Source organism: Melanostigma gelatinosum (assembly GCF_949748355.1).
Source record: "Melanostigma gelatinosum genome assembly, chromosome: 1".
NCBI lineage: Eukaryota > Metazoa > Chordata > Actinopteri > Perciformes > Zoarcidae > Melanostigma > Melanostigma gelatinosum.
The window spans coordinates 1,634,697-1,657,743 of NC_136634.1; the positions used below are offsets into that span (position 1 = coordinate 1,634,697).

Sequence of the window (23,047 nt, forward strand, 5' to 3'; positions counted from 1 at the left end):
TTTGTAGCAGAAGTATTGTATCCAAAGTAGAGTTTTACATTTAAATGATTTACAATTAAAAATAAGGGTTGAGCTTTAAAGTGGCAAACTAAGACTTTCATACATTTCTGTTCTGATTAATCCTTTGATTAAAAAGCGTTAAAATATGTATTTATTCGTCAGTTTTACAGATTTGTATTTGTACACAAACAAATGGAAACTATTCACACAATTCTGAAAACTTGAAGCTCATGTTTTAACAAAACGACTCTTAAAATCATAAATCAAGCAGGACTGAAATCTCAAGGATTGCCACTTTAAACGCTGCTCAGCTCTTTGGGAGGTCAAAGGTCAACAGAAAACTCAGTGGCTGGATGTTGAAAGGACGAGTTCTTCACTAGGAAGTGTCACACAGACTCACCTGCAGGTCACCTGGTTTAAGACTGAAGCTAAAGCAGGTCCAGACGAACCATCGATCCAACAGTATTTGAATCACGTTGGTTATTTGTGACTTCATTCTGATGTCACGTTAAAGTTTCACAATAAGAGCAGTGAAAGCAGTTGGTTGGTGGAATAACTCTCAACATTTAAGAATTTTGTGTCTCATTAAAGCCACTGGAGGTGTTTACGTAGTTACTTGTTAATAATTCTGATTATATTGTTTTTACTGTTTAACTAACTCTGCTGTAGTCAGGAAAGTTAAAACAGCGTCCAGCCTCCGAATAAACCTAAAAGTTACAGAAATGATCCTCTTTGATGAGCTAACGTGGCTAACTGCTAACTGCTTATTCACCCGCAGCAATAAAAGAATTTATTATTTATCGGTTCCTGAATCTCTTCAGCAAAAGTGATGATTGTGATTATTAAACGTGCAGCTCTTATGCACTCTTTTAAATGTTGATATAAAGAATGTTTATTCTTCATATTAAAGTGGAACCTCCTGTTTATTTTTCCTGTTTTTATTCTTAAATACACATTTGCAGAAATGAGTGGACAAGATATACAAGCTGCCTCCCACATAGACTAAAAATTAATATTCATTTATGTCACATTAATGTGAGAGAAGAGATTTCATTTAAATTTGAATGGTTTACATACCTTTTACTGTTTAAACATTAAATCACTTACATTCGTTACGTTTGGTTTTCAACCAAAGAGAAGATTGTTGCTAAAGACAACTCGACGTCACACGTTTTATTTTCCTTTCATTGAAGCAGTTTATCACCAACGTCTCGTATGCGTTTAGAGAAGAATCATCTCGGCTTAATTATAACAATAAAGCTGATTATATTCCTTTCATTTAACTCTCAGAGGAGCTGATGATTAAAAACATTAAACGATGTCTGAGGAGCGTTTCTTCCTTCAGGGAGAACTCTGATATTAGTTATCACGTAAACTCTTTACAATCATTTTTTACAGCGTGGAGCGTTTGTACAACAAACTAAAGATCGAACAGTCGCTGCGCTTTTATTATTCAGCGACATGAAACACGACCGCGTTTACAGGCCATAAAAGAAAATGTGTAAATAAAATGAAGAGTTCACATCGATTTGGAAATTCGGCTGCAGAAAAGTTCTTCGGACTGTTTTCTTCCTCGTTATCAGTCGAGGAGCAAAAAAACTCCTTTTTATGAAATAAATAAAAAAGAAAAATGAGTCACAATGTCTAAAAAACTGTCTCGTGTTTGTGTCCAAACACGTAAAACATGAACCTGAGAGACGCAGACTGAGCCCACGAATATTTAATCTGCAGAGTCAGCGGTGAGTTTTTTTGCAGCTGGGACGCGGTCTGGGACGTGGGTCTGGGACGCGGTCTGGGACGCGGTCTGGGACGTGGGTCTGGGACGTGGGTCTGGGACGTGGTCTGGGACGTGGTCTGGGACGTGGGTCTGGGACGTGGGTCTGGGACGTGGTCTGGGACGTGGGTCTGGGACGTGGGTCTGGGACGTGGGTCTGGGACGTGGTCTGGGACGTGGTCTGGGACGTGGTCTGGGACGTGGTCTGGGACGTGGGTCTGGGACGTGGGTCTGGGACGTGGTCTGGGACGTGGGTCTGGGACGTGGGTCTGGGACGTGGGTCTGGGACGTGGTCTGGGACGTGGTCTGGGACGCGGTCTGGGACGCGGTCTGGGACGTGGTCTGGGACGTGGTCTGGGACGTGGTCTGGGACGTGGTCTGGGATCTCTACACGGCGTGCTGTTTGTCCTGAGTCGGGCTCGTCTCCTCGTCTCCTCCTCTCTCCTTGTTCCAGTCTCGGAGGCCCTCCGGCAGGCTGGTGTCCTCCTCGAAGCTCCCCGTCCCCTCCACGAAGTCCTCGTACGTCGACTTCTCCTTGAACGGCCGCGGGCCGAGCAGCTCCAACATGTCGGCCTTGTCCAGGACCTCCCTGTCCAGGAGACGCTTCCCCACCTGAGGAGGAAACATCAGGGATGAACGAGGAGCAGCACCATTAAATGATTCTGTATCTGCTCTAGAAACCGTATGTTATTTATAGATACTGTTCTAACCTCATGTGAGCACACACACACATTGATAAAGAGCATGCACATGGTTCTGAAGCAGCCGTTTCACTAGAGTAAGACACGACTGAGCTCTGGTAGCTGCTGGAGGTCTGAGTGGAGCTCTTCTCACCAGGTCCACCAGCTCCTTCTTGTCCTCCACCAGCTCCAGCGTCCTCTGGTACGCTCGGTCCACCAGCTCTCGGACCTCGGCGTCGATGAGCTCGGCCGTGGCTTCGCTGTACGGCTTCTCCAGGACCATCTCGCCCTGCCGGGGCAGGTCAAAGGACACCTGACCCACTTTATCGCTCATCCCAAACTGGACCACCTGAGGGGGGGGGGGGGGGGGGGGGGGGGTGAACAGTCATGTGATGCGTGCAGATGGAAGTGTAAACAGGAAGTAGATCGGTTGCTAAACTACAGAAATGTGGTCAACACTCGTCTCTGCTGGTGTCTCAAGTCTGTCCTACCGGAGACATTTGGGCTTTTGTTCCTTTACAGTTTCTGTGAGAACGTCACAATCGTTGTGCAGAACAAAATAAGCATTTGTGTTCGTCCTCCTCAAGCGAGACTTCAGCGGGACACATCTGGTGTGTGTGTGTGTGTGTGTGTGTGTGTGTGTGTGTGTACCTGGGCGTAGGCGGACTGCGTGACCTTCTTCAGGTCGTCCTGAGCTCCGGTGGTGATCCTGCCGAAGAAGACGTGTTCGGCCACACGACCCCCGAGCATCATGCACATCCTGTCGAACAGCTGCTCCTTGCTGTACAGGTACTGCTCTCTGGGGAGGTACTGAGCATAGCCCAGACCTTTACCACGGGGGATGATGGACACCTGGAGAGACACACACAACAAATCATTCTTTCTGCGTTTAACTTGCAGGGTTCCAGCTGTTAGATTACATTCATCTGCTTGTAGAACATGTCTGCTGTTGGTTTTATTGGTGTGAGGCATCGGTACCTTCAGCAGCGGGTCGGCGTGCTCCAGGAACCAGCCCACGATGGCGTGACCCGCCTCGTGATACGCCACGGTCTTCTTCTCGCCGGGCTGCAGCACCTGAGTCTTCTTCTCCAGACCTGAACACACACACACACACACACACACACAGCTGAGTTTGACTGTGAGCAGCAGACATGTAGCTGAGGGGGTGTTGGTGACGCTGACCTCCGATGACGCGGTCGATGGCCTGCTCGAAGTGTTTGGCGTTGACGGACGTGTTGAGATGTCGGGCGGCGATCAGAGCCGCCTCGTTGCAGACGTTAGCGATGTCGGCTCCTGAAGACAAACAACAAACAATGTTTAATAAACGTGAACAATAAACGAGAGATCATCTCTGGAGGCGCTCACCGCTCTAGAAAGTGGATTTCATCTTTCTTTCATGAAACCAAATCAAAAGCTACGTTTCTATAATAAGTTCCGTTTCTATAATAAGCTACGTTTCTATAATAAGCTACGTTTCTATAATAAGTTACGTTTCTATAATAAGTTACGTTTCTATAATAAGCTACGTTTCTATAATAAGTTACGTTTCTATAATAAGTTACGTTTCTATAATAAGCTACGTTTCTATAATAAGCTACGTTTCTATAATAAGTTACGTTTCTATAATAAGTTACGTTTCTATAATAAGTTACGTTTCTATAATAAGATACGTTTCTATAATAAGTTACGTTTCTATAATAAGCTACGTTTCTATAATAAGTTACGTTTCTATAATAAGCTACGTTTCTATAATAAGTTACGTTTCTATAATAAGTTAAGTTTCTATAATAAGTTACGTTTCTATAATAAGCTACGTTTCTATAATAAGCTACGTTTCTATAATAAGTTACGTTTCTATAATAAGTTACGTTTCTATAATAAGTTACGTTTCTATAATAAGTTACGTTTCTATAATAAGCTACGTTTCTATAATAAGCTACGTTTCTATAATAAGCTACGTTTCTATAATAAGTTACGTTTCTATAATAAGTTACGTTTCTATAATAAGCTACGTTTCTATAATAAGTTACGTTTCTATAATAAGTTACGTTTCTATAATAAGTTACGTTTCTATAATAAGCTACGTTTCTATAAGCTACGTTTCTATAAGTTACGTTTCTATAAGTTACGTTTCTATAAGTTACGTTTCTATAAGTTACGTTTCTATAATAAGTTACGTTTCTATAATAAGTTACGTTTCTATAATAAGTTACGTTTCTATAATAAGCTACGTTTCTATAATAAGCTACGTTTCTATAATAAGCTACGTTTCTATAATAAGCTACGTTTCTATAATAAGCTACGTTTCTATAATAAGTTACGTTTCTATAATAAATTACGTTTCTATAATAAATTACGTTTCTATAATAAGTTACGTTTCTATAATAAGCTACGTTTCTATAATAAGCTACGTTTCTATAATAAGCTACGTTTCTATAATAAGCTACGTTTCTATAATAAGCTACGTTTCTATAATAAGTTACGTTTCTGTAATAAGTTACGTTTCTGTAATAAGTTACGTTTCTGTAATAAGTTACGTTTCTGTAATAAGTTACGTTTCTGTAATAAGTTACGTTTCTGTAATAAGTTACGTTTCTATAATAAGCTACGTTTCTATAATAAGTTACGTTTCTATAATAAGTTACGTTTCTGTAATAAGTTACGTTTCTGTAATAAGTTACGTTTCTGTAATAAGTTACGTTTCTGTAATAAGTTACGTTTCTGTAATAAGTTACGTTTCTATAATAAGTTACGTTTCTATAATAAGATACGTTTCTATAATAAGCTACGTTTCTATAATAAGCTACGTTTCTATAAGTTACGTTTCTATAATAAGTTACGTTTCTATAATAAGTTACGTTTCTATAATAAGTTACGTTTCTATAATAAGTTACGTTTCTATAATAAGCTACGTTTCTATAATAAGCTACGTTTCTATAATAAGCTACGTTTCTATAATAAGTTACGTTTCTATAATAAGTTACGTTTCTATAATAAGTTACGTTTCTATAATAAGCTACGTTTCTATAATAAGCTACGTTTCTATAATAAGCTACGTTTCTATAATAAGCTACGTTTCTATAATAAGTTACGTTTCTATAATAAGTTACGTTTCTATAATAAGCTACGTTTCTATAATAAGTTACGTTTCTATAATAAGTTACGTTTCTATAATAAGTTACGTTTCTATAATAAGTTACGTTTCTATAATAAGCTACGTTTCTATAATAAGCTACGTTTCTATAAGCTACGTTTCTATAAGTTACGTTTCTATAATAAGCTACGTTTCTATAATAAGCTACGTTTCTATAATAAGCTACGTTTCTATAATAAGCTACGTTTCTATAATAAGCTACGTTTCTATAATAAGTTACGTTTCTATAATAAGCTACGTTTCTATAATAAGCTACGTTTCTATAATAAGCTACGTTTCTATAATAAGCTACGTTTCTATAATAAGTTACGTTTCTATAATAAGTTACGTTTCTATAATAAGTTACGTTTCTGTAATAAGTTACGTTTCTGTAATAAGTTACGTTTCTGTAATAAGTTACGTTTCTGTAATAAGTTACGTTTCTGTAATAAGTTACGTTTCTGTAATAAGTTACGTTTCTGTAATAAGTTACGTTTCTGTAATAAGCTACGTTTCTATAATAAGTTAACTTTCTATAATAACTTACGTTTCTATAATAAGTTACGTTTCTGTAATAAGTTACGTTTCTGTAATAAGTTACGTTTCTGTAATAAGTTACGTTTCTGTAATAAGTTACGCTTCTGTAATAAGTTACGCTTCTGTAATAAGTTACGTTTCTGTAATAAGCTACGTTTCTGTAATAAGTTACGTTTCTATAATAAGTTACGTTTCTATAATAAGTTACGTTTCTATAATAAGTTACGTTTCTATAATAAGTTACGTTTCTATAATAAGTTACGTTTCTATAATAAGTTACGTTTCTATAATAAGTTACGTTTCTGTAATAAGTTACGTTTCTGTAATAAGTTACGTTTCTGTAATAAGTTACGTTTCTGTAATAAGTTACGTTTCTGTAATAAGTTACGTTTCTATAATAAGTTACGTTTCTATAATAAGTTACGTTTCTATAATAAGTTACGTTTCTATAATAAGCTACGTTTCTATAAGTTACGTTTCTATAATAAGTTACGTTTCTATAATAAGTTACGTTTCTATAATAAGTTACGTTTCTATAATAAGTTACGTTTCTATAATAAGCTACGTTTCTATAATAAGCTACGTTTCTATAATAAGCTACGTTTCTATAATAAGCTACGTTTCTATAATAAGTTACGTTTCTATAATAAGTTACGTTTCTATAATAAGCTACGTTTCTATAATAAGCTACGTTTCTATAATAAGCTACGTTTCTATAATAAGTTACGTTTCTATAATAAGTTACGTTTCTATAATAAGCTACGTTTCTATAATAAGTTACGTTTCTATAATAAGTTACGTTTCTATAATAAGTTACGTTTCTATAATAAGTTACGTTTCTATAATAAGCTACGTTTCTATAATAAGCTACGTTTCTATAAGCTACGTTTCTATAAGTTACGTTTCTATAATAAGCTACGTTTCTATAATAAGCTACGTTTCTATAATAAGCTACGTTTCTATAATAAGCTACGTTTCTATAATAAGCTACGTTTCTATAATAAGTTACGTTTCTATAATAAGCTACGTTTCTATAATAAGCTACGTTTCTATAATAAGCTACGTTTCTATAATAAGCTACGTTTCTATAATAAGCTACGTTTCTATAATAAGCTACGTTTCTATAATAAGCTACGTTTCTATAATAAGTTACGTTTCTATAATAAGTTACGTTTCTATAATAAATTACGTTTCTATAATAAGTTACGTTTCTATAATAAGTTACGTTTCTGTAATAAGTTACGTTTCTGTAATAAGTTACGTTTCTGTAATAAGTTACGTTTCTGTAATAAGTTACGTTTCTGTAATAAGTTACGTTTCTGTAATAAGTTACGTTTCTGTAATAAGCTACGTTTCTATAATAAGTTACGTTTCTATAATAAGTTACGTTTCTATAATAAGTTACGTTTCTATAATAACTTACGTTTCTATAATAACTTACGTTTCTATAATAAGTTACGTTTCTATAATAAGTTACGTTTCTGTAATAAGTTACGTTTCTGTAATAAGTTACGTTTCTGTAATAAGTTACGCTTCTGTAATAAGTTACGCTTCTGTAATAAGTTACGTTTCTGTAATAAGTTACGTTTCTATAATAAGCTACGTTTCTATAATAAGTTACGTTTCTATAATAAGTTACGTTTCTATAATAAGTTACGTTTCTATAATAAGTTACGTTTCTATAATAAGTTACGTTTCTATAATAAGTTACGTTTCTATAATAAGCTACGTTTCTATAATAAGTTACGTTTCTATAATAAGTTACGTTTCTATAATAAGTTACGTTTCTATAATAAGTTACGTTTCTATAATAAGTTACGTTTCTATAATAAGTTACGTTTCTATAATAAGTTACGTTTCTATAATAAGTTACGTTTCTATAATAAGTTACGTTTCTATAATAAGTTACGTTTCTATAATAAGTTACGTTTCTATAATAAGTTACGTTTCTATAATAAGTTACGTTTCTATAATAAGTTACGTTTCTATAATAAGTTACGTTTCTATAATAAGTTACGTTTCTATAATAAGCTACGTTTCTATAATAAGCTACGTTTCTATAATAAGCTACGTTTCTATAATAAGCTACGTTTCTATAATAAGTTACGTTTCTATAATAAGTTACGTTTCTATAATAAGCTACGTTTCTATAATAAGTTACGTTTCTATAATAAGTTACGTTTCTATAATAAGTTACGTTTCTATAATAAGTTACGTTTCTATAATAAGCTACGTTTCTATAATAAGCTACGTTTCTATAAGCTACGTTTCTATAAGCTACGTTTCTATAAGTTACGTTTCTATAAGTTACGTTTCTATAAGTTACGTTTCTATAAGTTACGTTTCTATAATAAGTTACGTTTCTATAATAAGTTACATTTCTATAATAAGTTACGTTTCTATAATAAGTTACGTTTCTATAATAAGTTACGTTTCTATAATAAGCTACGTTTCTATAATAAGCTACGTTTCTATAATAAGCTACGTTTCTATAATAAGCTACGTTTCTATAATAAGCTACGTTTCTATAATAAATTACGTTTCTATAATAAATTACGTTTCTATAATAAGCTACGTTTCTATAATAAGCTACGTTTCTATAATAAGCTACGTTTCTATAAGCTACGTTTCTATAATAAGCTACGTTTCTATAATAAGTTACGTTTCTATAATAAGTTACGTTTCTATAATAAATTACGTTTCTATAATAAGTTACGTTTCTATAATAAGTTACGTTTCTATAATAAGTTACTTTTCTGTAATAAGTTACGTTTCTGTAATAAGTTACGTTTCTGTAATAAGTTACGTTTCTGTAATAAGTTACGTTTCTGTAATAAGTTACGTTTCTATAATAAGTTACGTTTCTATAATAAGTTACGTTTCTATAATAAGTTACGTTTCTATAATAAGTTACGTTTCTATAATAAGTTACGTTTCTATAATAAATTACGTTTCTATAATAAGTTACGTTTCTATAATAAGTTACGTTTCTATAATAAGTTACGCTTCTGTAATAAGTTACGTTTCTGTAATAAGTTACGTTTCTATAATAAGCTACGTTTCTATAATAAGTTACGTTTCTATAATAAGTTACGTTTCTATAATAAGTTACGTTTCTATAATAAGTTACGTTTCTATAATAAGTTACGTTTCTATAATAAGTTACGTTTCTATAATAAGTTACGTTTCTATAATAAGTTACGTTTCTATAATAAGTTACGTTTCTATAATAAGTTACGTTTCTATAATAAGTTACGTTTCTATAATAAGTTACGTTTCTATAATAAGTTACGTTTCTATAATAAGTTACGTTTCTATAATAAGTTACGTTTCTATAATAAGTTACGTTTCTATAATAAGTTACGTTTCTATAATAAGCTACGTTTCTATAATAAGCTACGTTTCTATAATAAGCTACGTTTCTATAATAAGTTACGTTTCTATAATAAGTTACGTTTCTATAATAAGTTACGTTTCTATAATCTCCGCCCCTTCGCCTCTTCGCCCCTCCGCCTCTCCGCCTCTCCGCCCCTCCGCCTCTCCGCCCCTCCGCCTCTTCACCCCTCCGCCTCTTCACTCCTCCGCCTCTTCACTCCTCTACTCGTTCATGGAGCTGAACCGTGCCGTACCGGTGAACCCCGGCGTGGCGGCGGCCATCTTCCTGGCGAGGAAGTCTTTGTCCATGTTGGGGTCCAGCTTGATGGGCCGCAGGTGGACTTTAAAGATGGACGCTCTGCCTTTGATGTCCGGAGGACCTGAGAGAAGAAAGTCTTTAAAGACCTTACAGAACCAGTGACGTGGGAAAATATCAATATTGTGTTTCCAGATGAACATCTCCATCCGTTACCCGAGGAGCTCCAGTCACACAAACAAGGCTTTTAGGTTCCTTAGAGTCAGAGAACAAACAGAACGAGTTCCACCAATCAGCCGTCAGAACGTACCGATGTAGATCTGCCTGTCGAAGCGTCCCGGTCTCATCAGAGCAGGGTCCAGGATGTCGGGTCTGTTGGTTGCAGCCAAGACCACCACGTTAGTCGCCGTGTTAAAACCTGCAGAGAAACAAAATAAAACAGTTCAGAGGATAAAAAACAACTTTAAAAGAGCCGTTCAAAAGGGGAGGAGCCTACCGTCCATCTCCACCAGCAGCTGGTTCAGAGTGTTCTCTTGTTCACTCTGACCTCCGAAGTTCCCTCCTCCCCTCTTCCTCCCCACGGCGTCGATCTCGTCGATGAAGAGGATGCAGGGAGCGTTCTTCCTCGCCATGGAGAACATATCCCTCACCTGAGGAGGAGGAGGAGGAGACAGTCAGCGAGGAAGAGCAACCTGCATTTAAGACTTTCTAAATGCAGAGTTGTTGTTGACAGTTTGCTTCATTTATTGTTCATTTTGTTTCTGTCACACGTTAGAAGTAAATAAACACAAAACTGTCTCTTCATGTTGACCAACATGAGTCCTATGACTTCATGAACACTGTTTATTGAACCTGTGTAAGATAAACGGCACTTTAAATGTTGTGGGACGGCATTATCTCCGTTCCTTTGGGAAAGGAAAGTCCAGTGTTTCCTTTGCTGAAGGAGCTAGGAAAGGAAGCATTGAAGCACCTTTTCAGAGGATGAAATATGAACACTAATATACAAACACACCACATATTGCAGTTTCGTGCGGCCTTCACCGTGAAGGTTCATTAAAGTGGCGCTGCAGGTGGATCCACCGATCACTGAGGCCTTCACCTGCGTGGAGTCCTGCCGTCACTCACCCTGGCCGGGCCGACGCCCACGAACATCTCCAGGAACTCGGAGCCGTTGACGGTGATGAACGGCACGTTGGCCTCTCCGGCTGTGGCTTTAGCCAGCAGAGTCTTCCCCGTCCCAGGAGGCCCGGACAGAACGGCACCCTGGGAAATGTAAGAAATTTGAGCAAAACAGGGGTGATTAGTAGATATAATAGTGTTTAATAATTCATAATTAAGGTTCATAATTAGTCATAATCATAAGGGTTTTGGGAATGCATAATTAAGATAAACATAAAGTGTTGTAGGATTATACAAGGGAGTAAGTCATAACTGACAGGATTTGAATGTGTTTGTTGCAGGCAGAGCGAGATGCAGAGACAGGCGTTTACTGAGGAGTGAGCGTAGGCAGCCAATAAAAATGGAGATAGATAAAAGGGGAGGAGTCGCGAATGAATATAAGGGAGGGGATAGCCAAGAGTTTTTTCTCTCCTGTTATTTAGAAGTCCTGGGAAGACGTGTTGTCCTGGGACGGGGAGAGTTTTTTCCAAGGGGGGGGGTTCATTGTTTAATATTTCAAAGATTAATGTACACCATTGCATAACTGTAATTGTAACAGCAGGATTAAAATCCTTTCTGACGGTGAACCAGTTTCGGTAACGTTTTTAGCGCCGTGTGACTGAAAAGCTATCAGTACCACGTGTGCTGGCTGCTCCACGCTCCTTGGGGGAGGACTTTTCACTCCACAAATTTGGCGAGCTAGCCAGGAGGTAGCTTGCGGGACGAGACACGGATGCTGGACGGCATCGGCCACCTACATCTCCAAGGCGCCAATACAAGGTAAGAACAGCACCTAACGAAGTCTGTCTAGGTAGTTATAGGACAATTTATTTGGAGATGTGGCCGGCCGGTGTTTGCCCTGCTAACGTGCCTTTGTTCTGTGAGGCAATGGTGTGAAAAAAAAGGCGCGTGTGTGAGCAGGCCGTTTTGAGCTGAGCTAGCTGCAGTTTGCAATGAGAGTATATTTGTAGCATGCATTAAAGGGACAAGTCCAGTGTATACAGAGGATCCTAAGAATCAATTAAAGACAGACAGCGCTGTGTAATTAAATCATCACATTTGTACCAAGCAGTTGATTAGCTAGAGCGGGCTAGCTTTGCATCGCTCTGAGATCCTCCGGCTCTGGGGTGCATGGCTGGGTTTGTGCTGACAACTGTTCAAAAGCAGTTATGTAGCGAGGCGAACTGAGATGTTGTGGCTTTGAGGGGCTTAGGTGTGCAATCCTTTGTGGGCTTTGTCCACGAGTTTCGGGTCCCGTCGCATAAGTTGCTTAGAAAGCTAGGCTAGCGGGAGTTAGCTTCTGAGGCTGTGACTTCAGGAAAGACACACTCGCTTGTTTTGGCTGTGAATGTATAATTAGAGGGTCGTGTGGATGATTCAGAATACGTAGAATAAAGGCTTTTGGCGGTGCTAGGCGGACTGGGCGAGTGGGTGACGCTGGAAGTGTATAACTCGTGATCAAACGTAACAATGACCTCGGGTCTGGAGAAGCTAAAAGCCTGTTAACGGAGGTTTAAGGGAAAAAAAACCGGACAATAAGTCCAAGAATACGTGTGACTAGTCTGTGTTTTAGCAGCGTGGAAATACGTTTAAACTGATGAATAAATAAGTCCAATAATACGTGTGACTAGTCTGTGTTTTAGCAGCGTGGAAATACGTTTAACATGATGAATACCGTTGCATGACCTGTGGTAGCTGTGTGAGGAGCTAACGTTGGCTACGACGTAGCTCCGGGTTTATTGTACTGTGTATGAAAAATAAAAGTGCTTGTAAAGAAAATAACTGCTGGAGTGTGAGAGGAGACAGAAGGCGTATGAGTGGAAATAAAGTGTGGGATTTTGGTGAAACTTGTGTGTGCGTTAGAAGCTCCGTTTTTGCTGTTAGCATTCCGTTAGCATATTCCGTTAGCATTTACGTAGTATATTTGCTGGCAAAGGCTGAATGTAAACAGGAAGGTAGATAAACCGTAGAAGAAGAAAACGCCAGAAAGCAACTCCACCAACTAGTGACCAGGAGGAGTAACTGCTAGTTAATGATAATAATAATATTAAACCTAGTGTTTTGAATCTGTCATTACATTAGTACTAAAAAGGCTGACATCTGGTGGCTTAGAGAGACAACCACAGCATAGTTTTATGCCACCCAGTGGCTTCCTAGATAAATTACACAAAACAGTCTTAGAAATTCATTGTCTATGACCTTTGTGCTTACATCCTGACTTTAGTTTTAATTAAGCATTATAACTTTAGTTGTTGACTTTGGTTTTAATTCAGCATTTTAACAAAGATTAATGGTTTCAGTTGTGCTCCTTCAATTCTTGAACTTAATAGTGATTCATTAGTAAATGTGATTATTATTGTGCTGTGTGGTGTTGCTGAGGTGTCAATGATTGCAGTGTGAATTGTAATTGTAGTTTGACTTACATTGGCTTTGCTGTTTGAATGTTTTGAATACAGTTATTGAATTTTGATATTGATAATTTTTTAATTGCTTTTTAATTGATTCATTATTAATTTTTATTTAATTCTAATTCTGATTTTGAACTATTTGGATTTTGATATTGATAATTTTTTAATTGCTTTTTGTAATTGATTAGTTTTTAGTTAATTTTAATTTCGATTTTAAACCATTTAACTTTGATTTGGAATCGTAATCTTAATTGATTTTTTATTGCTATTAGTAATTGATTAATTATTAACTTTTAATTTCATTTTAATTTCGATTTTACATTTGATTTGGAATCTTAATCTTAATTGATTTTATTGATTAATTATTGATTTTTGATTAATTATTGATTTTTTAATTTAAGCGTAATTTTGATTTTAAACCTTTTGATTTGGAACTGGATTGTGATTGTGATTCTGATTTAGATGTTGAGTTTGATTTCGGAATTCCAGCTTCAATTTTGGATTCGAGATTCCTTCACATATCCAGTATTGACTAATTTTGGTACATTTACTATTTTACATAGTTCCTAAGAATCAATTTTGACACGGACGGCGCAACATATTTGAGAGATCGTTGACCTCTCTTACACTACAGACGTATGCTAACATTTACTGCTGAACTTTTGGCAGTTCTGTGTTTGTTTTAGTCAAGGTGCGTGGCTGAGTGGGTCCAGATCTGGGAAGTGGAGCAGCGGATCCCAGTTTTGGAGTCAGCGGCCACACGCCATACAGCACAGAGGGTGAGTTGACTTTGATTCATGTGATGACAAGCATGCACATTTAATACACACATTTGAATACTCCTAGGCTGCATAATGTTTACATTAAAGAAGCAGAGTAAGGAAGTAGGAGCACTGGTAAGAAGACTAAAATGTGAAGTAACAGAAGTAGAACGCATTAGAAAAGATTTGCAACAGCAGATAGAGGAAAGACGAGCAGAAAGTAAAGAAGACGAGGATATAAAGAGAATGCAGCGGCGACTGCTGAAACTGCAAGTAGCAGAGGTCGACAGAGAATTAAATAGAAAAGTTCAGGCCAAGAAACAGATGATAGCAGCAGAAGCCCAGCAGCAACAAAATCCAGCAGTACCAGCCCCCACGGTGGTGTACAATCAGCCCCCACCACGATGCAGAAGTGGTGCATCCAACAGAGGGAGAGGTAACGATAAAGGGGGGCGTGGGGGTCTTGTAAGTAAGGGAGTGTGCTACGTATGTGGGAGAGAAGGTCATTGGGTGAGGGATTGCCCTCATAAAAGAGCAGGCGGATATGGCCAACCAGGAAACAGAGAAAACCCTGACAGGTTTGGTGAGTGCTACGTATGTGGGAGATGGGGCCATTGGGCCCGAGACTGCCCAAGGCAAATGGGAAGAGGAAGACAGATCAGTGCAGCACCACAACATGCTCCGTTCCCACCACAACATCAGCAGTACCTACGACCAGGTCCAGCTGGACCTCCTCCCGTGAGACATCAACAGATGCCCATGCTGTCACCAGGACCATGGGGAGGTTCAGGGTATAGCCAAGATACATAGATGGTTGCCATGTGATCCCTTACAGCAGAGATATCGAGGTGAAGGGGGAATATGGTAAGGTGTCAAACATTTATGGTAAGGTGTCAAACGTTTTTTGTAGATCCACATTTAGAATCGTTTTCAGTAAAGGTGCTACTCACAAATTTTGAGATTTAATAACGTCATGATAAACCACAACTAGACTTGCTAACTCTAGAAATTGAGAAATATACGGGAGCTCTAACTAACATGAGCCGAGTGTTGTTTTCTCAGGTGACAAACGCAGAAGCAGCAGCTGACGAAAGGAAGCAGGCTGATGTGTCACCAGGCAGTCTGGTGTGGATAAAAGTCCACAAACGCAAGTGGAGTGAACCAAGGTGAAAGGTAAAACTAGAGCTACTTGACACCACCTCACTCACTGTGCAGCAGCGAAGGTAACGAGTGTGACACTCGCAGAGACAGGAGTGAACATCAGACAGGAAAATTTGAAGCCAAAGACACCTCAAAAGAGGGGTTAGACAGTACTGAAGATGACGTTTCCCCCACAGTTTAAGCGAGGGCGTCCAGTAGGAGACTCTAGGGTCAGTGGGTTATGGAAGTCTGTATTTATTTTATTCCTGAGTTCTTAGTTCTTAGTATGTGAAATTAACCACAGACAGGAACCAGATCACATGCATGACTACATCAGGATTCGACATTTAGCCTCAGTAGCTAATCAAACCGATCTTAGACCACGTAGAGAGGCTTCTCTGACGACACTCACCTATGAAAATGTAACTCTCACTCTTATGTTCAAAGAAGGTACAACATCAACGGTCCAGTTCGACTTCTGTGAAGAAGTTTCCAGTCCCAAGTATGAACACGCCTGCGGGTGGATGACCAAAACCGTGTGCATCATAACTGACGAGTGTGGGCCTGCCACACATAAGTATGGGAAGCTGTTATCATATTATGCCTGTGATGTGTACAAAGGGGGTGGGTAGATGTAATCCTTTAAGACTTACCTAAATTGACTGACGGAGGACTTTACGTAGTACAGGGAAAGGCTACTGATAGTCCTGCCCCACAAGGGCTCATTAGGATTATTGTTAAGCCTGTAAAAAGACCAGGTTCGACATACGACTGACGCAGAGAATGAGGTAAGGGGTGGAAACTGGAATGGCAGATGGGAATTTATGGTGGGTACAATATACGGCTTCAAGTCAGTAGTACAGATTGTATTGTGTGTTCAGGACCGAGCAACCCCTAGCAACACCAGTTCCTTCAAGATTCAGACTCATAAGTCCTGAATTTAGTTATATTTTAACTCTGTTTACTGATGACACGTTGCCCCTCCATCACACTTGTCAGAGGCTACACTGGCATTACCCACCTGTATAATATAATACCCCACCTCTGTTCAAGGTTACAGAGGGTCCATTTGATTGTATAGCCTCAGATACAGCTATGGGGCCCAATGTAGGCAGTATTATTGAAGCAAATTGTAGCAACAGTCACAACGCTAGCGACTATCTATATAACAGTGTGTTAAGACAGACAGCACCTAGAGCTGATTTATGGTGATGGTGTGGAGGAAGAACCATACATCCAATCCTGCCTAAAGATTGGACAGGTGCGTTGGTGCAACTTATATTGTCATTCTATATCTTGCCTGTCACTGATGCAACTTATGGAGAACTCATCTCTCCACGCCCACATGCTAACAGAAGATCCAAAAGAGATGCCGGTGGCCCGAAGGGGGCCTTTGATGACCAAGTGTACATAAGATGTCATAAGACTGCCAAGGGGGGTGTCTAATGACTTTCAAGCCAGAAATCAAATAGCAGCAGATTTAGAATCTGTTTTCTCTCAGAGGGTGATGATTAATAAAAATGTCGATTGGATCAACTACATTTACTATAACCAACAGCGTTTTGTAAACTTCACCAGAGATGCCATATCAGGACTGCATGCACAGCTGGCGAAGACTAGTTTAATGACCTTGCAGAACAGAATGGCATTAGATATGATATTAGCAGAGAAAGGTGGCGTTTGTCAGATGTTTGGGACTGCTTGCTGTACTTTCATTCCAAATAACACAGCTCCTGATGGATCGGTGACCAGGGCTCTGGAGGGACTGACAGCACTCAGCCAAGAGCTAGCAGACAACTCTGGTGTCACTGATCCGTTCACCGACTGGTTGGGAAGTATGCTTGGCCTGTGAAAACATACATTTTTGGCAATCGTAATTATTCTGTGTGCTGTCATCATAGACCGCCTAGTTGTCTGTGGATGGGGGTTCCCGTGCATCCGTGGACCTCTACAGGGGTTTGTTGCTTCACCGATGAGCCAGACACCAGTCCAGGCAACCAGTTATGTGACGAGGATGAGGACGAATTGGAGCTTCTGATGGCCACAGTCTAGATGAGGCCACCAGAGGGACTTCACGAGCGGTTCCTGACCATCCTCTCGGAGATCCTGAAGGACCTGATAAAGGCCCAGATGGACTTCTAACACATCCGGTGAGATATTGGAAATTAGGGAAATAGACTGATTGTTCTGGATGAGTAATTTGAGATTTTATTTTTGTTTAATGGGTTATAATGGGATTTTAGGGTGTAAAGATTAAGAAATGTAATTTTGACAGGTGTAAAAGAACAGTCAAGGCTTCTCAGTATGTGTTCTCTAGCCTACAGGCTGTATCCTGATCCTGCCAGCCCCAAGACATGGAAGGCAGTGATTTTCAACGCAGTCGATCTTTTCCTTTGTTACGGATTCTATCTTTCCCTTTTTTTTTTTTTTTTAATTTTCCTTTTTTGTCTTCCTTTTACGGACTCAATTTTTCCCTTTTTTACGGATTAAATTTTCTTTTTTGTCTTCCTTTTACGGACTCAATTTTTCCCTTTTTTACGGATTAAATTTTCTTTTTTGTCTTCTTTTTACGGACTCAATTTTGAAACGGACTGAACAGAAATACTTGAAATGTTATCTGTATGCATGAATTGTTTGCCTCTGTTTAGATAGATAGGGAGCCTCTTCCTGGATTGAGTAGGGGGGAGGTCTCCAGGGACATTTGAGTAACTAACGATATTTGTGTAAACTAACAACATTTAAGTACATTTGAGTAACTTACTACATTCGCGTAACTAACTCACAGTGAACTGTGGGTTAGGGGGGAATTGTAAGAAATTTGAGCAAAACAGGGGTGATTAGTAGATATAATAGTGTTTAATAATTCATAATTAAGGTTCATAATTAGTCATAATCATAAGGGTTTTGGGAATGCATAATTAAGATAAACATAAAGTGTTGTAGGATTATACAAGGGAGTAAGTCATAACTGACAGGATTTGAATGTGTTTGTTGCAGGCAGAGCGAGATGCAGAGACAGGCGTTTACTGAGGAGTGAGCGTAGGCAGCCAATAAAAATGGAGATAGATAAAAGGGGAGGAGTCGCGAATGAATATAAGGGAGGGGATAGCCAAGAGTTTTTTCTCTCCTGTTATTTAGAAGTCCTGGGAAGACGTGTTGTCCTGGGACGGGGAGAGTTTTTTCCAAGGGGGGGGTTCATTGTTTAATATTTCAAAGATTAATGTACACCATTGCATAACTGTAATTGTAACAGCAGGATTAAAATCCTTTCTGACGGTGAACCAGTTTCGGTAACGTTTTTAGCGCCGTGTGACTGAAAAGCTATCAGTACCACGTGTGCTGGCTGCTCCACGCTCCTTGGGGGAGGACTTTTCACTCCACAGAAACCGACAGGACGAGACGCTTAACGCCTCTGAACAACAATAAACTCACGTCGACGAGTTCGGGAGTGGAAGAGTCACACGTGTGCGTGTGCGTGTGCGCTCACCTTGGGGATCTTGGCCCCCAGGTCCTGGTACTGCTGCGGGTTCTTCAGGAAGTTGACGAACTCCATGATCTCCAGCTTGGCCTCCTCACAGCCGGCCACGTCCTTGAACTTCACGTCGATGTTGTCCTTCATCATCTTCGCCGTGGACTCGCTCATGCTGAAGGGCCCGCCCTTCCCGCCGCCGGCGCCCCCTCCCATTGGCCCCCGCCGCAAGGTAAAGAGCAGGAAGCCAATCAGCAGCAGGGTGGGAATCATGCTCATCAGAAAAGAGCTGACGGGGAGAGAAATGATTTCTTCCCTCAGTAAACATTGTAAACATGAGTTTATGTCTCAATCTCGAGTTCCTTCTTCAGTACAGCATGATGTTCATCTGGTCCATGAGGGTCCGTTTAGAGCCACACAGCCCATGCAGCAGGGACGCTTCAGGGTTCACTCACCCGTCGCTCTCGGTGCTGTAGACGACGGCGGCGCGGCGCGACGGCTCCAAGCCGAGCTCCGTGTGCGCCGCCTCCAGGTTCCTCTCGAACGCGTCGACGCTGCCGATGTTGAACCAGACGTAGTTCTGCAGCAAACACAAGCGTGCATTGTGTCGAACAGAAAGTAAAAACAACGAGTGAATACATGACATATGTAGCTCACTTTGAGTTTACTAAAACCTTCTGACACAAACGTTGGTTGTGTTTAGAGAAGATGGAGGAATAAAAACCAACCCGGAGAAAACATGAATTATTTAAGTCCTATTAACAACACGAGGTAACGCAGACTCAGCCTGAAATATAAAAACATCCTGAGCCCGTTTTCAGATGAAAATTTAAAAAATGAACAGATTTTTTTTCCTGCCAGTTGAAAAACTGTTCATGAACTTTGAAATATGATCTTATATTTTCCAGCTGTTCTTAAGTCATAAACACTCTGTGGAACCGTAGATCACCGACTACATATCTTGTGAAGAAGCTGAGTGATTTAAATGAAAAAGACTTTTGTTTTTAGTTTAGAGAGAATCATTTAAATTCATATTTATTCTCATTATCATGAACTCGTTTAATGAAATCTTTAGGAAAGAGGTAAAAGTGTTTACTTCATCATTTTAAGGGTTCATTGAAACAACTGCTATTTCAGATTTTATGGATTAACAGATTGTTCTTTTCTCACCTGGCCCTCAGGGCTTCCGTAGATTTCTTTTATGGGAGAATTTGGTAATTAATACACAAAAGCATCTACAGGAGGACGGTTGGTCCCATTTCAACATTACTCACAGAATGTTCGGCCGATATTTAAATATCGTTACACTTTGGGAGAAATCTCCGGTTTGAATTTGTTTTTCTCACCGTGTCAGCGTCGGCTCCCGGCAGCAGGATGACTCTCACGTACTGTTTGTTGACGACCTCTAACCGCTCCACCTGCACACAAATATATTCACATATTCAGGATTGATGTGGACTCTGATCAGACGCCGTGCGTCCCGGCACTAATGTCCCGGTGTGACGTCCTCACCATTCCTCTGCTCACGTATCGGTGGACGAAGTCCTTCCAGCTGATCTCTCTGCCGTTGTCTCTGAAGTAGAAGAACAACACGGTTGAACCGACACCGGCCGCCGCGATCGCCAGATACCTGAAGTCCTTCTCGTCCCAGGGGACGTCTCCCTGGAGAGCAGCAGAGACACACGGGACACGTTAGACAGCTGGTGGTGAGACGAGGGACATTAAAGTCGCCTCTTCAGTGTAGAAAAGGAATGTGACGACACAAACCTTCTGCATTCGGCTCCACCAGTCTTTTCCTCCTCTCTTCCCTCCACCTGAGGATCTTCCTCCTCCTGCTCCTCCTCCTGCTGCTCCTCCTCCTCCTCCTGCTGCTCCTCCTGCTGCTCCTCCTGCTGCTCCTCCTCCTCCTGCTGCTGCTCCTCCTGCTGCTCCTCCTCCTCCTCCTGCTGCTCCTCCTCCTCCTCCTGCTGCTCCTCCTCCTCCTCCTGCTGCTCCTCCTCCTCCTCCTCCTGCTGCTCCTCCTCCTCCTGCTCCTCCTCCTGCTGCTGCTCCTCCTCCTGCTGCTCCTCCTCCTGCTGCTCCTCCTGCTCCTGCTGCTCCTCCTCCTGAAACTCACATGTGATTGTTGGATCAAACCAGTGTTTCTAACTCCGTGCGATAGTTTCTGGTGCTGATTCTGCAGTTTCATGAAGCTGCAGCCAAACATCAGATGAACAACTAAACTGCATCATTTATTGCATTTAAACTGGCAGAACTACAAGCGGTTCATTTGTAGTTTCATTTAGTCTCTCGTTGTTTCCGCTGCCGTCTGGAATTAAATCGAAGTGACTGAACTTGATTTAATGTGTCCGTATGTGTGGCCTGCTGGTTCTTTACGTGGATGAAGATGAAGATGAAGATGAAGATCTTTTCGGTCAGATGTTGCATCAATAAGAAGCTTTGGGAGTAAATCTTAACGTGCACTTTATCTTAATCTTTGTCTGCAGCTTGTTGTTCTGAACCCGACTGAGGACAGACGAGCACGAGATCCAGCTGTTCTTCTTCATTCACACATCTGCTCTCACCTTTAGGTTCAGTGGAGTAAAGTCGCCGCTGAGCCGCCTGGAGTCTGGGACAGGACAGGAGGAGGTTCACTGGAGTCCGACAGACGCTCTGAAACAAGGAGCACGAGAAGGAGGATCAGCTCAATGAACTCAACATCATCTAAAGGAACTCAACATGATGTTGATATTGAAACACCTCAAAGCCAAGTGGACGTGGACGATAACCACGTTCAGCGGCTGTAGTTACACTACAAAGTACTTTATCTTATATAATAACAATAATAATAATGTTATTTTTTGGATCTAAATGATGCCGAATTACACAGTAGACTGTGATCAGGCAGATTGAGTATTTCATGGAGTTTTAGAGAGTTTGTTTTGTTAATATTAAGCCAGCGACCCCTGGATTTATTGATTTCGCAATGGGGTGTCGGGCTAACTTAGCTGACGTTAAATACCTTTAGACTTTAGTTTAAATCAACTTACAACCCACGTAAAGAGAGGACACTGTGGTCATTAATTCACTGACGGACTCGTGCATTTATCAGACAACAGTTTTTGTGTTTATTTTTCCATAAAAACCTCAACTCACCGGATCAGAGGAGCTTCTGTATCCGACTGTGAAGAGCCGTCCAGCGGTCACCGCAGAGAGCCGAGCCCGGGCTCCTCCAGCCCGGCAGAAAGGCAAGGCCACCGCCGAGAGCAGCCTCAGCACCTGAGACATCCTCTCCGTGAACACGACGCTTCTTTTGGGGTTTAATATCCTCCCTTGAACTCCATCACGTTGCACCAACAAAGTGTTATTGAAAAACGGCGTGAAATGTCAACGAGAGGGTGACGTGAAGCTCGATAGACCTTCTCTTTGACTGCCTGACGGGAAGTGTTACAAAATGAAATTGATTTATTAAGTCTAAAAAAAGATTAAGATCATAAAATGGGTCAATATACTACAAAACATTATATATATCAAATGTGATGCAAGTAATCGATTTAATTATCTTTAAATTACTTATTTACAGTCAGGCATAAAAAAGGCCGACTCTGGGTCCTCACAGAACACCTCTCTGATTGGCTGAGATAGAAAGACTTTTGTTACAAAAATGTAATATATTTACAAACTCTATAAAAGATTCAGATCATAAAATGGATGAATATACTTCAGAACATGATATATATCAAATGTGACACACATCATTTATTTAATTCTCTTTAAAATTACTTATTTACATTCAGGCATCAGAAAGGCCGACTATGGGTCCTCACAGAACACCTTCTCTCTGATTGGCTGAGATAGAAAGACCTTTTTTACTCCGATGCGTTCTTCTTCCCTCATGTAACTTGTTACCAAAACATGGAATGACTGTACGTTTTCCCATTGATACATTTGATTATTATTACAAAATGAAAATGACATATTTTGACAGTTGAACAATACATTTAAATTATTAAAAATACATGTTTCAGTTTGTGAGAAGAAATACAAGTAAATATAGGCTAAGTAAGACAAAAATAAAGAATACAAAAAAGACAGGACAATCTTATCATATTGAAATTATTTTCATTCTCAATATTATAAAAATAATGGATTAAAACGTAAATTATTCTTATACATAACTCAAAATTATGAAATGCACCTAAATGACAGTTAAATAATCCTACATCCTACATCTTATCGCAAGGTCTTCAGATGTTTAGTCCGATCAACAGTCCAAACCCTGAGATCTTTAATTTACGATCATACAAGACAACGAAGAAGCTGAAACCAGCTAATGTTTGGCATTTCTGAGAGAAACAAAAATCTTAAGATAATTAT

General features: G+C 39.6%; 2 protein-coding genes across 5 annotated transcripts in view; one reads left to right on the top strand and one right to left on the bottom strand.

Annotated features, from left to right (window-relative positions):
• LOC306782539 (voltage-dependent calcium channel subunit alpha-2/delta-4-like) overlaps nucleotides 1–858 on the top strand; it is a gene marked incomplete at its 5' end in the record, with an annotated part of 70,632 nt that extends 69,774 nt beyond the window's left edge. Inside the window, one exon of the mRNA XM_079275949.1 lies at nucleotides 1–858. This exon is cut by the window's left edge and continues 293 nt beyond it.
• A 1,172-nt stretch (nucleotides 859–2,030) lies between these two features.
• afg3l1 (AFG3-like AAA ATPase 1) lies at nucleotides 2,031–22,049 on the bottom strand. 4 transcript variants are annotated; one of them, XM_079278221.1, is made up of 16 exons: nucleotides 21,827–22,049; nucleotides 21,256–21,343; nucleotides 20,459–20,745; nucleotides 20,204–20,353; nucleotides 20,038–20,109; nucleotides 19,147–19,271; nucleotides 18,710–18,980; nucleotides 10,881–11,018; nucleotides 10,252–10,405; nucleotides 10,066–10,173; nucleotides 9,754–9,879; nucleotides 3,637–3,747; nucleotides 3,433–3,548; nucleotides 3,106–3,306; nucleotides 2,609–2,803; nucleotides 2,031–2,386 (listed from the first exon to the last, which is right to left on the bottom strand). In XM_079278221.1, the coding sequence occupies exons 1-16, from the start codon at nucleotides 21,956–21,958 to the stop codon at nucleotides 2,162–2,164; spliced, it is 2,499 nt and encodes an 832-aa protein (XP_079134347.1). In that variant the 5' UTR covers nucleotides 21,959–22,049; the 3' UTR covers nucleotides 2,031–2,161. The 4 variants fall into 4 exon arrangements, with proteins under 4 accessions (XP_079134347.1, XP_079134346.1, XP_079134345.1 ...); XM_079278220.1 differs by having other exon boundaries at nucleotides 20,459–20,775; XM_079278219.1 differs by having other exon boundaries at nucleotides 20,459–20,793.
• Between the last annotated feature and the right edge of the window lie 998 nt (nucleotides 22,050–23,047).